General features: G+C 44.2%; 1 protein-coding gene across 5 annotated transcripts in view; it reads right to left on the bottom strand.

Annotated features, from left to right (window-relative positions):
• PRKAR1B (protein kinase cAMP-dependent type I regulatory subunit beta) overlaps window positions 1-18128 on the bottom strand; it is a 226967-nt gene that overhangs the window by 79869 nt on the left and 128970 nt on the right. For all 5 annotated transcript variants that reach the window (XM_033915035.1, XM_033915033.1, XM_033915036.1 and 2 more), the window contains one exon: window positions 10847-10907. In XM_033915035.1, the coding sequence (XP_033770926.1) occupies window positions 10847-10907 (61 nt within the window). The remainder of the gene's footprint in view (window positions 1-10846; window positions 10908-18128) is intronic.

The raw sequence follows: 18128 nt of genomic DNA, 5'->3' as shown, positions 1-18128 counted from the left end.
GGGCAGAGGGGAGTACAGGACAATCAAGCCATTGTGGCATCACTGAGGAGGTTGGCTCTTATTGGTGGAATGAGGCATTATGACATCACAATCTCAGCTCTGCTTCCCAAAGACTGAAACTCTTCACACTACTACTACTACTACTACTACTATGAATTATTTCTATAGCACTACCAGATGTACCCAGCGCTTTACAGAGTCACAAAGAAGACAGTCCCTGCTCGAAGAGCTTACAATCTAAACAGATAAGACAGACAAACAGGATTTCATGGATACAGTTAAGGGGAACGGTTAATCAGCTGGCTGGGTTGGAGGGCAGAGGAGTAGGATTAAGGATTGAAGGCTATGTCAAAAAGGTGGGTTTTCAGTCAAGTTGACTATGCCACAATGTTTCCCCAATAACCAAGTCACCTCTGCAGAAACAGACTTTCTTATGCAAATAATTCAAATTAATTTAATACTACTAAACACTTAAAAAATACCACCCAGGAACTGTTAAAGCTATTAGAATTTAATGCTTCAACACAGATTAATCTTCAGCTGATATGATTGCCTTAATTTACAAAGGTGCGCTAAGCTTTTTAGCGCACACTAAAAACCCGCTAAACGTTAACTCGTGCATGTTATCCTATGGATGCGTTAGCGGTTAGCACATGCGTTGATTTAGCGCGCGCCTTTGTAAAAGAGGGCCTAAAAGTTACTGTAATAGAAGCAAGGGAGAACCCACAAGGCTGATTCATTTTGAAGAATTCACAGCTTTCCTCCACAGTTTTATGTTAATATTTGTATAACCCAAATGGAAGAGAGCTACTTTTAAGCATTTTCACGTTTTTCATTCATATGCTGTTTATCAGCAAAGTTCCTCCAACACAAATATTAAAGACATTTCATTTTTATTAACCTTTATGTTTAAGGAAAAAAAAAAAAATCCTTTCATGTCTATTTAAAATTTTAGCATTGCAAAATGTTTCTCATCCTGATTAAACATTCAGATGCAACAGTTCTATAGAAGGAAAAAGGATTGTCCTTCCAGTAAATGCTGATCCGGTAAGGAATGTGAGACTATAACCAAAAAAAAGAGAGCCCTGGGCGGCTAGCTGGTGACTACCTTAAGTTTCCAGGGATAACTGTAGCTCATAAGAGACGACAGGATTTCCGTGGTCTCAAATGTTCATGTCCTGAGTCATCCTGGGACTCTTTGATACAGGTCTAATAAAAGGTACAGCTAGGCCTCAGACCTAATTGTAGCTGTGTTGTGAATTCTCTGCTAAAACTGGAGCTGTCCTCAGAAATCATGGGCTTCCCATTGAAACCTAACATTAAACCACCTACTTGAGCTCTCTCGCAGAACCAACCGAAGAGTCAACTATGCCGGGAAGAATAAGCCCTACTCACCAGTTAAAGTAACTTTCAGTTTGTTAGTGGCAACCTTTTTTTAGGACTAGCCCATGTTGGAAAAATCTCTGCTCTTCCTGAAGCCCTCACTACAATTACCAAGATGGACTCCAGGCTACCATATGGCTCCAGAAAAAGGAGGACGGATTGAGAACTCCGGGTTTCAATGGAAGTAAAATCCAGATGTCTCTATCCATCCTCCTTACGTCCATTACTTTCAATGGAAGTAAACCCCGGATATCTCAATTTATTTATTTTATTTATTTATTTAGATTTATATCCCGTCCTCCCAGTAGCTCAGAACGGTCTACAAGTAAACATACACAATGGAAGTAATTAGACAAATAAGATGTACAATAGGTTTAAATGCTTGGACATACAAGACTGTGCAGTATTTCTCAGAGTACAAACAATTTCTCAGAGTACAGACTAAGAGAGGACTATACTGAAATTTAGGGAGAAGTTAAACAGGGGAGAGAGGAGAGAGGTGGGGTTTAAGGGTGGGTGTAGACTGAGGGAGACCTTTAGTTGAAGAGGAGGGTCTTTACCATTTTACGGAATGTCAATAAAGAGTTCTGTTGTCTGAGTTGAGGGAGGAGTTGATTCCAGAGATGTGGAATGAAGTGGCTGTAGGATCGTTTGCGGGCAGTTTCTGAGAGGAGGGACCTTCCAGGGGGAATGCATAGGCGTATTTCCGATTTTGAGCGGAGGGTGCGAGTGGGGGTGTAGATGGGAAGCTTGGATTTTATGTAGGAGGGGGTGGTGGCATAAATTCTCTTGTGGGCTACTGCTAGGGCCTTGAAAGCACAGCGCTGGCTAATTGGGAGCCAGTGTTCAGCGCGGAGTGCTGGGGAGACGGGATCATGGCAGTTGAGGTTGTGTAGGAGGCGAATAGCTGCATTTTGGACACGTTGGAGGCGTTTTTTTCTGGAGCCACATGGTAACCCTACTCCAGGCCAGTGCTCCCTCTAAGGACTGGCCAGCTGCGTGCAAACTTTTTCTCACGAGAGCGACCAAGTTCTAAAAACCAATAATTTTCCAGATTGTTAAGTATTTTTGTGAGCGATCATGTAAAAATCTGTGAGCGACGCTCCGAGAATGTATGAGCAATTACTCACGTGCTCAACTTAGAGGGAACATAGCTCTAGGCATTTACATATAAGCTGCATCATGACAAAATACAGAACCTTGGATCTGTGGGAGGGAGCCAATTTTTTTCTCTGTATACTGGAATGCATAAGGAAAACAAAATATTTCTACTATTATTTCTAGAGCGCTACCAGACGTATGCAGTGCTGAAAAAAGACAGTCCCTGCTCCAGTGAGATTACAATCAATACAGACAAACAGGATGCCAGGGTAGGAGTTACAGTTAGTGGGGATGGGTAAACCAGTGGCTAGGGTGGTGAGCAGAGGGGAGTAGGGTTATGAGTTGAAGGTGGGTTTTCAGCCTGCTTTTGAACAAGATAAGGGAAAGGAAGGAGTGTGATGCACGGACTCAGGTGGTCTATTCCAGGCATAGGGAGCAGCGAGATGAAAGGAATGAAGTCTGATATTGGCAGTGGAGGAGAAGAGTACAGGTAAAAGCAACTTATTTGAGGAACTGATTTCTCGGGGAGGCGTATAAGGAGAGACAAGAGAGGAGAGGTACTGAGGGGCTGCAACAGGAGTTTGAACAGTATGCGAAGGTGGATAGGGAGCCAGAGAAGTGATTTGAGGAGAGGGGTAATGTGAGTATAGCGAGGTTGGCAGAAGATATAAGTCGCATAGAGTAGTGTTAGTACTAGACTGGACTGGCCAAAAGAGACCAATCCAATCGTGTTTTGTCCCAGAGCATGCATAAAGTTTTAGTTCCAATTTCACAAAGGAAAATTGGAACTGCATAAATTAGGGATGAGCTATCATTCCAACGGCATTTCCCATGGCATTGCGTGTTGCTTACAAATGAATAAATGCCACATTTTGAGGTCAACCCAGGTCACCAGTACCTTGCAAGATCTCAAACAGTAAAATAGATTTTATGCTGTTTATCCTAGGAATACTAATATATATAGACCAACCAATATTCAAACACTCCACCAATAGTTATATGGGAGTTCAGAACCCACCAATTCTTACGACATTGGCAGTAATGGTACTCTTCATTAATCTCCTCATAACTATTATGGCATCTTTTTTATATTTGTAAGTATTTTAAATATTTTTAAAAACTTTTTAGCTTTAATTTATTTTTATACTATAGCTTTTAAAATCAAAGGAACTTATCTTAATGTCATTATCGGTTCCCCTTCCTGATGCGTTTCATTCGTCTTTTTCAAGGTCGGGGGAACTAAATTAAGGAGTAACTCTTCCCATGTCTATCAGCCACTGGCGATCACTTTTGAGTTACTCCTTAATTTAGTTCCCCCGACCTTGAAAAAGACGAACGAAACGCATCAGGAAGGGGAACCGATAATGACATTAAGATAAGTTCCTTTGATTTTAAAAGCTATAGTATAAAAATAAATGAAAGCTAAAAAGTTTTTAAAAATATTTAAAATATTTACAAATATAAAAAAGATGCCATAATAGTTATGAGGAGATTAATGAAGAGTACCATTACTGCCAATGTCGTAAGAATTGGTTGGTTCTGAACTCCGATATAACTATTGGCGGAGTGTTTGAATATTGGTTATCCTAGGAATAAGCAGTGGATTTCCCCAGCTTATGGACTTCTCTTTTAGAAGTTATCCAAACCTTTTTTTTAAACCCTGCTATCTTCCCCAGCCGGCATAGCTGAATAGAGCACATAGATAAGTGCTTTTTAAGCATATTTAGGGTTCCTTTTACAAAGGTGCGTTAGGGCCTTTATGTGCGGAATAGCTCGCGCTAAAATGCCGCGTGCACTAGCCGCTACCGCCTCCTCTTGAGCAGGTGGTAGTTTTCCGGGTAGCGTGCGCTAAAAACGCTAGCGCACCTTTGTAAAAGGAGCCCTTAAAAATGGAAATTTTTTGATACCCCTTAATATTGAAACAAAACGCATAAATAAAGCGTATGAACAAAGCGTATAATTAAAGCGCATAAAACTGGGCCAATAAGGAGTGCTAAATAACGATTAACACTATGAAACTGTTGCCTAAGCTATGCACATATTTCTGTTGATCAAAAGGATTAAGACACGGAAAACACATCTGATGACCTAAACGGAAGATCTTATATTGAAGATACATATGATTTATAGTGCTTCACATTCGTTCATATTTGTTGATTAGATGAGTGAGCAAAATAGTAGTAAACTAAGAGCTGGATATTGAACGCTATCATAAGAACATAAGCAATGCCTCCGCTGGGTCAGACCTGAGGTCCATCGTGCCCAGCAGTCCGCTCACGCACCGGCCCAACAGGTCCAGGACCTGTGCAGTAATCCTCTATCTATACCCCTCTATCCCCTTTTCCAGCAGGAAAGAGAACACTCTTAATGAAATGCCTTGAGAGAAAAATGGAGACTAAAAAAACGAGCAAAATGAACAATGCTGAAAATGACTCAAAAAGCAAAACAAAATGAAATATTTTGGGCTTCCCAGTCCTAGTATCAATGCCAACAAGGCAAAACTGGGTCAGTTTCTCTGGGTTGACCTGATTAGAATAGTGACTCTAAGTCAGTGGTCTCAACCTCACGGTCCGGGCCTCGGTATGTTTATCATAATCACAAAAGTAAAATGAAACAGTTTCTTGATCATATGTCTCTTTAGCTATAAATGACAATATTATTATTAAGACTTAACCAAAAGGAAAGATTTATAAACTATACTTCTCTCTCCGTATCCACGGGGGTTAGGTGCAGAGCCGGACCATGAAGTGTGAAAAATCGCAAATAACTTTTCGGCCGGCTCTGACCCACCCCTGCCTCCCTTCTGTATCGAGACTACAACGGGAACTCACGGCAGCCATTTTGATGATGGCTCTGCATGGGACACGAGCATAGGAAGATCGCTCCTGCCCCGCTTTACCGCTAGATCACCAGGTAAGGTTCCAGGGAGGCTCAGACAGGTAAAAAATAGCCCAAAAAAAGGAAATTGAAAAAAAAAAAAAAATCACGAATAATCAAATCCGTGGATACTGAAACCGCGGATTCAGAGGGAGAAGTGTATAACGAGTTGTACCTCATGCAAAATTGTAATTTCTTTAATAAACCATTAACTAATTTTTCTGAGGCCCTCCAAGTACCTACAAATCCAAAATATGGCCCTGCAAAGGGTTTGAGTTGGAGACCCCTGCTCTAAGTGATCCCAACCAACAGAGAGAATGGAAAGAAAAGAGACCTATTTTTTAAAAAAACCCAAACAAATCTTTTTTTTTAGAGGAGAGAGGTTGCATTATAGTCATACCTGAACAAAATCTATTTAACAGTGCTATAATTGGTTATATAAACAATAAAAAAGAGTTCCATAAATGTTGATAACTTACAAGAAACATCTATCTATGATCTAAGTAAAAATGATTAGTGGAAGGCTTGTCTCACCCATCTACAAAATTCTTAATGATTTCTCTTTTCATGCACATCTTGGACTTACAAAAATTTGGGAACAAGAGATGGAAATTACTGATCAAGCTGTAGACTGCAAATACTTTTGGTATAAAGTCAACAGACCTACACAATCAATTAGCCTATCTCAGTCTCTATATTTTCTAGCTCACAGGCAATATGGACTCTGGGAATCAACTACCATAACTGCAAAAATCCAAGCACGCAGCTTAGGGATACTTCTCAACTCCAACCTACCACTTTCCAACCATATCTCTCAGGTAGTCTCTACCTCATTCTACTACCTGCGACAACTCCAGAAAATAAGTATCTACTTCACCGAATCTGGCTTCACCCAACTTCTCCATGCCTTTGTCCTCTCCTGCAAGGACTACTGCAATGCGCTATTCAATGGTCTCACAGCAAAGAATATACACAGTCTTCAACGTGTACAAAACACAGCAATCACGCCCACGACCAAGTCTCCAAGGCTCTGTTATCAATCCACTGGCTACTCATAACCAAATTCTGCAAACAAATCCATGCACAACATGGCACCGGCCTACATGGCAACCAAACTTCCCCCTTATGTACCAAACTGACCACTCCACTCCCAAGAAGAAAGGCACCTCCAAACTCCCCTCTGGTCATGCCCTCCAATTGCAGACTCATCCTACTCACATTTCTTACCATACTAATGGAACCAACTACCCCCACAGATAAGATCTATCGAAGGGCTATTGAACTTTAGGATAGTAATAAAAATATATGTCTTCACCTAATCACTTGCCTACTACCGAAGGTTCACTAGGACAATCTCATTTTCATGTAAACATGACAAATCGTAAACCATTTGACTGTACGTTATATATGTTAACCGGTGTCAGGTCAAAAGCGCGCCGGGACAAAGGTGCGCTCAGACAATCGAGCGCAGCATGGAGGTGCGCGCCGCTCAAAATTACTGTTTTTAGGGCTCCGACGGGGGTGTTTGGGGGGGGAACCCCCCCACTTTACTTAATAGACATCGCGCCGCGTTGTGGGAGGGCATTGTAGGGGGTGTAGGGGGTTGTAACCTGTGTTCCCGCTAAGCTGCGCTGGGGTGCGCTGGCACACAAAATATTACCTCGCAGCGCACAAGTTTCTCGTCACAGCGCACACAGTGTAGAGCACAGTTCTTCAACCGCCGGTCCGCAAACAAAATCTTGCCGGTCCGCGAAGGATTCGGTCCCCGCCGCAACGAAAGGCCGGCGTCAGCTGACTTGCAACTTCCTGTTGCAGTCGCTGTGCCGGGACTCCTGCCTTCGCCGGGACTCCTGCCTTCCACCGCGTTTGCCTCCTGCCTTGTCTCCGCACCTCCAGACCAGCAGCGGCAGCTGTGTATGCTTTTAACTTCGGCACAGAGCTGCCCCTAATCAATAGTTTAGCGCGGTTTCATAAGGCAGCCTCGGGGCCTTTGCTAGGCCGGCCCACATCGCATCATCGAAGCGGGCCGGCTATCAAAGGCCCCGAGGCTGCCTCATGAAACCGCGCTAAACTATTGATTAGGGGCAGCTCTGTGCCGAAGTTAAAAGCATACAGAGCTGCCGCTGCTGGTCTGAACTCTTGGGCCGCTGAAGGAGGGCAAAAAGCAGCTGTCCTGGAGGTTTCCCTTCCTCTCGCCTTTACAGGTTCCTTTTTTCCACCTTTTTTTTTTTTTTCCTTCAAACGGCAACGGGCCCCAGCATCGACATCAATCAAGTAAGTTCCACTGTCAATCAAGCGGTTCTGCTCGGCCAAAGCTTCCCCTGTGACATGAGCCACCCTCAGGGGAAAGAAAGTGACCCACAAAGGTGAGGGGAAGGGGGCAGATGATGGAAGTTGGGGGGGGGAGAGAGAGAGAGAGAGAGAAGGGGCAGATGATGGAATGGAGGAGATGAGAGAGAGAGAGAAGGGGACAGATGATGGAAGTGAGAAGAAGGGAGAGAGAGCAGAAGGCAGATGGATGTCAGTTGAGAAGGGAGAGCAGATGCTGAATGGAAGTGGGGAAAGAACACATACTGGATGGAAGGAGGAGATAAATAAAGGGGGAAGAAAATAGTAAGATAATGGAGGGGTGAGGGAAAGGGGTGACAAGCTGTGTGTAGACACAGTGAAAAGAGGGAAACGGGACTAAATAGTAAGAAAGAATTTAATTTAGATGGAGGCAGAAAATAGAGAAGGAAGACCAGAGAAGAAAAGGGAAGAGAGAGCAGAGAATGATCAGATCTGAGTGGAGGAAATGAGAAGAGAGATATGCTAAAAACCACAGGGGGGAGGGAAGGATAGAGATGCCAGACCATGAGGGGAACAGAAGGAAGATGATGGATGCTAGACCAAATTGGGGGGTGGGGGGGGGGGCAGGAGGAGAGATGGCAGGGAAAGACAGACAGTGAATGGAAGGGGCAGATGCTGGACTGAAGAGACAGAGAAGGTTATCATGCTGCTGTACCGGGCCATGGTACGCCCTCACCTGGAGTACTGCGTCCAGCACTGGTACTTTAAGAAGGACACGGTACTACTCGAAAGGATCCAGAGAAGAGCAACTAAAATGGTTAAGGGGCTGGAGGAGTTGCCGTACAGCGAAAGATTAGAGAAACTGGGCCTCTTCTCCCTTGAGCAGAGGAGATTGAGAGGGGACATGATAGAAACATTCAAGGTACTGAAGGGAATAGACTTAGTAGCTAAGGCAGGGAGAACGAGAGGGCACTCTCTAAAGTTGAAAGGGGATAGATTCCATACAAACGTAAGGAAGTTCTGTGGTAGAAAGCAACATATTTATTTGGCTCATAACTTGCTGGCGCCCGATATTTTTAGCTCACAGTGAAAAAAGTTTGCTCACAACACCCGCCCGCTTAGAGGGAACACTGGTTGTAACCCCCCACATTTTACTGAAAACTTAACTTTTTCCCTGTTTTTAGGGAAAAAGTTAAGTTTACAGTAAAATGTGGAGGGTTACAACCCCCCAAACCCCCCCATAACGCCGGCGCGATGTCTATTAAGTAAAGTGGGGGGGTTCCCCAACAAAACCCCCCGTCAGAGCCCCTAAAAACTGTAATTTTCTTCGGCGCGCACCTCCATCTTGCGCTCAGTTGTCGGCGCGCGCCGTTGTCTATGAACCATGTTAACCAGTAACCCATTCTGAGCTCATTGGGGAGAACGGGCTAAATAAAATTTGGAAGATTTGGAAATCTCTTGAAACTTACCTTTCACAGGTTTAATATACGATCTCATCAATGGGTATTATGATTGTTTTTTGTTAATTATAAACAGATAATAATTGTAGTATTTCTTCCCTTCTGACAATGATATATCACTCTGTTGAATTTATACGCTATATTTTATAGAGTTCTCTTTAGTTGTATTTCGTCTGTTGTAAAAATTTAATAAAACGTTTGAACTGAAAGCGACGAGAAGAGAATGCCTAAGAACTTCATAAGCAAACGATCTCCGAGGCACAAGACTTTGGACAAATTTCTACGACACAACCTTCTGTGGGGCTCAAGTGCGTGCTCGTTTATATTCATCATTCAGGTACCATGTCTCTATCTGCCCTAGTAAAAGAACAATATTTTCTCACAGCCCAGCAGAAGGGCCACTACGTTCTACTTCACTTACCTCACAAAAAAAGCAACTTTTTTTTTTTTTTTTAAGGGGGCAGCCTTTAGATATGCTACAAGATGATACTTCCCCCAACAGAATCAACACTTCATTATAATGGTTAATGCTGTCCCACTTAGTGGAGGGTTTTTGTTCTCCTAATGGTGATTGATCAGTAGGGAACCAGGGTCTTGTTGTTTTTCCTACTGAAAGCCATCATGAACATGTCCAAATTTTCTGGCTATCACATTAATCAAAGGAAAACAAAACCCAAGGACAAGAAACCAAACAGATGGTTTAAAGAATTCCTGACAGGGGCCATAAAAGCTGCTGAGCATAAAAATCCCAGCCCATTCAACTCTGTACTCTGAAGTCTGTCTAGCTCTTACAAGTGCTCAGGAGAGACCGTGTCATGGCTTCCTCAGACCAAATATGCAAATATCAAACATCATATACTGTACATACTGCCCTGGATGTGATAAATAATTCCGGACACAGCAGACCACAATTGCAAAGTTCCCCAGCATCCCCCGATCACAGGATACAGCAAAAGCAAAATTATCTATCCAAAATTGTCCCTTCTCGGATGATAGCAACTCAACAAAGTCCCACGCACTCAGGGTAGGGTTACCGACTCACCCCGGATCAACCAAACAGGCTGATCCAGTCCTGGTTTTGCCCCACCGCAATGCACACGGGAAGTAGGTGAGATCAATGGGCTCCATGCATGCAATGAGGTACACCAAGGATTAGATTACCCTGTTGGGTCAACGCCTTGGGTGAATCTCTTCATAAAGGCAATTATGTAACTTTACCCCTTCCCTCCTTTTTAACCCTCACTTTCAAGTTCGTCTCATCAATGTCCTTAACGTACACCTCCCCTCCTCTCTAAAAACATCACTTTTACAAGTGTTACTTTTATCTCTATTTTTAGCATTTTATTGTAAACCGGCTAGATACTCGTTGATGGCCGGTATATTAAAAATTAATAAACTTGAAACTTAATAAATCCCAATAAATAGATAATCTGGGGTGAGTCGGAAAAACCAAAGATCCGTGTCATGCACATCCAGAGATACAAAATCACCCGGTTCCAGGCTGGAGACCTTTTTGGCAACTGCCTGAAGATTTAAAAGTACAGCGCCAGGAGGAGGTGGGTGGGGGAGTAGAGCCATAACTGACCACCGACTGCCAAACTGTGGGGAGGCTGTGGCCCCTGTAGCCTTCCCGCTCCAAGCAATTCATTTGTTTCAATAATGGCCTGAAAATAGAACATTTAACAGCATCTGTAGTATGCAAAGTGATAGATGCCGAGGTAGAGAAGGTAACTGACCCAAAATGGAGACTTTGCTCAGGAATTCTTCATACATCTTCCGCTTCCTCAGGGTGCTTCCCTGTTAGGAGAAAGAAACAAGTCTATCAGCTATGTTTGTGTCTTCTTCCTTTGCTGTTTCTCTTTAGTTTTCTGCTACAGTTTAAGGGCAAATATGTTAGCTAGATGGTAGAGAATGACACAGGGGCAAATTTTTCCCCGTCCCTGCAGGAACTCAATTTTCGCGTTACATCCCCGTAACTTTTGTCGTTGTCCCTGTCCCCGCCCCATTCCTGTAAGCTGTTCCTTAACCACACAAGCCTCGAACACTTATGATTTTAAAGTGTTTGAGACTTGTGCAGATGAGGACGGAGCTTAGGCATTGGTGGAATGAGGCATTATGACATCACAATCTGAGCTCTAGAATGTTGCTACTTATGATTCTAAAGTGTTTGAGGCTTGTGCAAAAGAGGACGGAGCTTAGGCATTGGTGGAATGAGGCATTATGACATCACAATCTGAGCTCTAGAATGTTGCTACTTATGATTCTAAAGTGTTTGAGGCTTGTGCAAAAGAGGACGGAGCTTAGGCATTGGTGGAATGAGGCATTATGACATCACAATCTGAGCTCTAGAATGTTGCTACTTATGATTCTAAAGTGTTTGAGGCTTGTGCAAAAGAGGACGGAGCTTAGGCATTGGTGGAATGAGGCATTATGACATCACAATCTGAACTCTAGAATGTTGCTACTTATGATTTTAAAGTGTTTGAGGCTTGTGCAAAAGAGGACGGAGCTTAGGCATTGGTGGGATGAGACATTATGACATCACAATCTGAGCTCTAGAATGTTGCTACTTATGATTTTAAAGTGTTTGAGGCTTGTGCAAAAGAGGACGGAGCTTAGGCATTGGTGGAATGAGGCATTATGACATCACAATCTGAACTCTAGAATGTTGCTACTTATGATTTTAAAGTGTTTGAGACTTGTGCAGATGAGGACGGAGCTTAGGCATTGGTGGGATGAGACATTATGACATCACAATCTGAGCTCTAGAATGTTGCTACTTATGATTTTAAAGGGTTTGAGGCTTGTGCAGATGAGGACAGAGCTTAGGCATTGGTGGAATGAGGCATTATGACATCACAATCTGAGCTCTAGAATGTTGCTACTTATGATTTTAAAGGGTTTGAGGCTTGTGCAGATGAGGACGGAGCTTGCAGGAATGGAACAGGGACAAGAAAAGAATTTGCAAGGATGGGAAAATGAGTTCCCGCAGGGACGGGGAAAAAATTGTCCCTATGTCATTCTCTACTAGATGGCTCAAAGTAGAACTTACTTATTTGGTGAATTTTTTGCTACCTCTTTTGATCTGATTTCTGGGTCTCCTTTATTTTTTTATATTTTTTAATTCTTTCAACTAGGGCCGTCAGCTGGCTGCATATTACCCAAACAGAGTTGATCTAGACCTGGTTTTATCCCATTTCTAACAGTTGCATGCCTTAAAAAAAAGCAAGACTACAAGTCATCTACTAATACTATTTATTATTTCTATAGCGATACCCGGCGCAAGACTGGATCAACCTGCTGGACAAATCTGGAGCCAGCTGGCAATCCTATTTTCAACAGTGATATGAACTATTTCTTGTGCCTTTTCCCTCCCTGTCCTACAGAGAACTGGTCTGATTTTATGTTCCTCTTGGTCCTTTGGGACTCCAGTTCATTCAGAACTAGCCTCTGCCTATAAGAACATAAGAATTGCCGTTCGGGGACAGACCGAAAGTCCATCAAGCCCAGTATCCTGTTTCCCACAGTGGTCAACCCAGATCCCAATACCTAGCTAGATCCCCAGTAGTAAAACAGATTTTATGCTGCTTATGTTAGGAATAAGCAATGGATTTCCCCCAAGCCATCTCAATAATGGCCTATAGACTTCCCTTTTAGGATATTATCCAAACCTTTTTTAAACCCTGCTAAGCTAACTGATTTCACCACATTCTCCGGCAACAAATTCCAGAGTTTAATTAGAGATTCCTGCCTTATTTTAGATCCCCACTCAGCTCAGCCCTTGGCTGGGGGCCACACCTGCAGCTCAGAGAATGAAACAGGGTGAATGATGTAGCAGATGGCAGCTTTTGGCACCAGCCCTGGTTCTAATGTAATGTAATTTATTTCTTATATACCGCTACATCTAACTGAACTGAAAGTCCAAATGAGTGAGAGGAATCTGCTGGGTCACAGAAATGCTTGTGTATAATCAACATACAGACTTTATGCTCCCACTGACAAAACATAGTATGGCTAAATTTTTCTCTATAGAAACACATGATCTTTGATGCCAAACTACAGGAGGAGGGAAGGGACATTACATAGAAACATGATGGCAAATAAAGGCCAAATGGCCCATCTAGTCGGCCCATTCGCAGCATCCACTATCTCCTCCTCTCCCTATTGGCTAAGGCTCTTAGCATTTGCATCTCCTCTTCTTATAGGCTAAGGCTCTTAACACCTGTATTGTGATGTCATAGCACTTTATGGTTATAGAAACATTGTAACATGATGGCAGGTAAAGGCCAAATGGCCCATCCAGTCTGCCCATCCGCAGTAACCATTATCTCTTCCTCTCTCCGAGAGATCCCACGTGCCTATCCCAGGCCCTCTTCAACTGAGACACAGTCTCTGTCTCCACCACCTCTTCTAGGAGACTGTTCATAGAAATATGATATCTGGTATTACCCTCTTCCAAATTTGCACATTATGAATCTACCCAAAACTCAGTTGTTGTTATTTTCTTGGCCCTGAGTCTCTGGAATGACTTGCCCTCTGACATTAGAGCTTAATCTACTGCTACCAGTGAAGGGAGTGGCCTAGTGGTCAGAGATGCGGTTCTGGGTTCAATCCTACCACTGCTCCTTGTAACCCTAGGAAAGCCACTTAACCCTCCATTGGCCCAGTTAGTTTATGAGCCCACCTGGACAGATAAGGAAAATATTTAAGAGTACCTGCTAACTATTCAATAAATTGTAAACCACTTTGCAAGCATCACATGATCTTCCAATCACTCCAAACAAAATCAAAGGTACTATATTCTAAACCAGGGGTGCCCACACTTTTTGGGCTTGCGAGCTACTTTTAAAATGACCAAGTCAAAATGATCTACCAACAATAAAATTTAAAAAAAACACAACGCACACTGTACGCATAGAAAATGTTAATTATCATTCCTATTCCAGGGTTTTTCAAAGAGGTCAAAGCAGATGACTCTATGCACTATCACCTCAGTAACAACCATACAAAAATAGACAAATATACCCCCTCCCTTTTTACTAAACCACGATAGCAGTTTTTAGCGCAGGGAGCTGCGCTGAATGCCCAGCGCTGCTCTCGACGCTCATAGGCTCCCTGCGCTAAAAACCTTTATTGCGGTTTAGTAAAAGGGGACCTTAGTGTAAAATATAGACAGCAGATATAAATTCAGACACATTTTGATCACTAAATTTAAAATAAAATCATTTTTCCTACCTTGTCTGGTGATTTCATGAGTCTCTGGTTGCACTTTCTTCTTCTGACTGTGCATCCAATCTTTCTTCCCTTCTTTTAGCCTGTATGCTTCCTCTCCTCCAGACCTCGTTCCCTCCCCCAACTTTTCCTTCCTCTCTCCCTGCCCTTTCTTTCTCTCTGCCTCCCTTTCTTTTTTTTCTGTTTCTCTTCTTTCCTTCTGTCTCCCTGTCTGCCCTTTTTCTTTCTTTCTCCCTACCCTCCCCCAAGCCACTGCCATCGGGGACCAGGACCCAAACCGCCACCAATAGCAGGCCCCAAACCGCCACCAATAACAGGCCCGAAAGCCGACGCCACCCCAACCTCTCCCTGCTTCGGCCGACCAGCATCGCGATCGAGCTGTTGGGGGAAATGCTGCCGGGTCCTGCCTTCGCGGAAACAGAAAGTAGGCAGGACCCGGCAGCAAGAAGAGGAAATGCTTCACTAACCTGTCTCCCGCCTTAGCCTGTAGCGAACGCTTGCTTCAGGGCTCTTAACATGTGCGTGCCGGCTTCCCTTCTCTCCCCCCCCCCCCTGGACATAACTTCCGGTTTCGGAGGGAACAGAAGGGAAGCCGGCACGCACACGTTAGAGTCACAGAGCATAAGTTCGCTACGGGCTGAAATCTCCAAGCCGGTTATTTTTGGGTTTTTTTAATGTTCAGCAGCGGCGGCAGCAGCAGATGACAGCTGGGCGGACCGCACAGCTAAAAGGCCCTAGAGAGAACACTGGAGAGGTAGGCTGATCGGCCCGGTAGATCAGGACGGCAACACGAGTCTATCACGGAGCCCAGGATGGGCTCCGCGATCGACTCGCGTTGCCTTCCTGAGCTACTGGTCGATCGCGATCGACGTATTGGGCACCCCTGTTCTAAACAATCCTACTCCCTGCAAAACTTATCAGTAATACCCATCGAACAAAAAAACCTCCATACCTCAATAATGCACTAACCTGCAAAGCTATTCTACTTTTATGTCCATTTGGCAAATGAGGTCATTTAAACCACCATATGTCTGTTGGATAATGCTGAAACTTTAAAACACTCTTTGTCCACCAAGCCTGCATCTCCAAATCTGGATGTTATGACTACACTTCTCCCTCCGTATTCGCGGTTTCAGCAATTGCGGTTTCGATTATTCACGGTTTTTAGCTTGCTGGCTCCTCCCCCCAAATTACATCAGCTTGCATAGAGAAATCGCTGATTCCAAGCGTTTACAGAGAAAAATCGCCGATTCCCGGCACTTTCTTCACCGTGTTTTGCCTCTCCTTCAGGAACAGGCCAGGTCTCCCACCGTGTTATTCGCGGTTTCACCATATTCACGATGGTTTTTAGTAAAAAACAGCGAATAACATATGAAAAAGTTATTCGTGGGTCTGTTAATCCCCTATCACAGCGAATACAGAGGGAGAAGTGTATACTGTAAAAGCTGAAATTTGTATTTCTATGTCCACCAAGTTTGTATTTCCCACCAAAGTTTATCCTGTTTATACTGTGAATGTACTCTTGTAACCCGTTCTGGGCTCCTTTGGGAGGACGGGCGAAATAAATGAATAAGTACATGTGGAGGAAAGGTGATATATTAAATAAAGATGACCACTTAAAACAAAACTAAAATCTTATTACTTTCAATTAGTTTTTAGTATAAAGTCTGACTTAAGTGCTAATCCTGTATTAACAGTTGTTTCACACTTCTCCCTAACTAGGGTTACTATATTTAAGGACAGGAAAACCCGGATGCATGGCCCCGTTCCGCCTCCAACCTGCTCCGTTCTGCCTCCAGCCCCGTCCCCAAAAGCCCTGTCTATTTTTTACCGACCTCCATGCGCATGCGCAGATGTGTGTGAAGTCACCCGCGCACGCTTGTTGAAGGCCCTCCAGACGCGGATGAAGCCTGGGGCTTTCCAAAACCCGGACAAACTGCCGGATTTTGGAAAGTCCATCCAGGAACCCGGACATTCCTCTAAAAAGAGGACACATCCGGGTTTTTCTAGACATCTGGTAACCCAATCCCTAACCCATTCCCACCCCCCACCCCCACCTTTCCCTTTCTCCCCCCTTTCCTGTACGTTTTTTTGTTAGATGTATGGATGTAAACTTCCCTGTTTTAATTGGAGTTCCTTCCAGTGTTTATATGCTGACTTTTGTATATTGTACACTGTTTTGACTTTCCGTAAGATAAGGCAGTGTATCAAATTTCAAATAAATACAGTCATCGGCAAGTAGAACAGAGTTTTATGCTCTTGAGCAAGCTCTTATAAAGCTCCCTGAGATATACCGTATGTGATAAAAGGATGTGACAGCGATCACGGTTACTACACACTGGTTGCGCCCAGGAAGGGAAAGCAGGCAGACGGGGGCGGGACTAGTATTTCTCACAATCCCTGCATACGTACTGATTCTTACAGTTACATGCTATGTGTTATGTTTTGTTATCAAGTTTCAAGTTTATTATGGCTTGATATGCTGCTTTAATTTCCAAAGTGGTTTACATCGTACAGAGTTTATAATCAACTACTATTTTAGCCCATTACATTAACGGGTGCTAGCTGTCTGTCTTTCTTTCCCCCCCCCCACTTCCCTGTGCAGCAGCCACAGCAGAATTCCCTTCCCCTCCATGTCCCTGTGCAGCAGCATTTCCCCCCACCCTACTTCCCTGTACAGCAGCCACAGCAGCACCATTCCCTCCCCCCACACCACTTCCCTGTGCAGCAGTAGCATTTCCCTTACCCCCCCCCCCTTCCCGCGGTCCCGACAAATCTGCAGATTCCAGCAGCGTGTGCAGCACTCTACACACGCTGCTTCGGGGCCTTCTACTGCCCTGATTTACTCTGGCACGTCTCTGATGACATCATCAGAAACACGGCAGAGCAAATCAGGGCAGTAGAAGGCCCCGAAGCAGGGTGTGTAGAGTGCTGCACACGCTGCTGCAGTCGGGACCGCGAAGAACGTAGTGGCTGGAGTGGTTTTTCGGCGCTTCCCTTCCCGCCTCGCGAGGTGTCGCCGCAGCTCCTCTCGATCCCCGCCAGCGTCGGAAGCCTTCTCCGACGCTTGTGCGGCTGGTGAGAGGAGCCGAATATTGTGGAGAGTCCAGCGCTGGCGGCCAGTCCTGTCGGCAGTGTAGGTAGGTGCTGGGAAGAAGGCTGGGGACTCGCGCATGCGCACTCCTGCAGCCACAGACCTACAGATCATGGAAGCACGCAGTTAAGAGTGTGCATGCGCGGCTAGGATTTTATTATATAGATGATTAAAATCAGGGGGAAGGGACATACAGTACATGATAAAAAAATGCGTTGACGTGATCACGTGTAACATGACGTGTTAAAGTGCTGTACGTGCGCGTGTCCTTCGATCGGCAAGTGGTCTCTAGTGGCGCGCTGAATTGTCATTGCGCTGAGTTATCTAGCACTAAATTGTCTTGCGCTGAGTTGTCGCTGCGCTCAATTGACTTGTGTGGAGATATCGTGACGTGCAATTGTCTGTGAGCGCCATTGTCTTAGTGCTGATTTGTCTGCACGATTTTGTCTGCGCGCAATTGTCTTGCGCACTTTTGACCTGTCACCACATAAAACAGAAGGGAAACGGGAAAGGTTATAATACTTGAAATAAAACGGAGAGGGTAGAGGAAGAAACGTCAGGGAAGTAGAGTTATGTTATGCTAATCAGGTTTTCTAGTCCGCTTTACCTATTCCGCTCAAGCTCGATATAAGAAGTTGGGTCGGTTACTAAACATCTGGATTTCCTCAGACATGTCCTCTTTTTTGAGGACA

The sequence above is a fragment of the Geotrypetes seraphini genome, chromosome 11 (assembly GCF_902459505.1).
Source record: "Geotrypetes seraphini chromosome 11, aGeoSer1.1, whole genome shotgun sequence".
NCBI lineage: Eukaryota > Metazoa > Chordata > Amphibia > Gymnophiona > Dermophiidae > Geotrypetes > Geotrypetes seraphini.
Note: the sequence above shows the minus strand (reverse complement) of the source record. Positions and strands in the feature narration are given on the sequence as shown.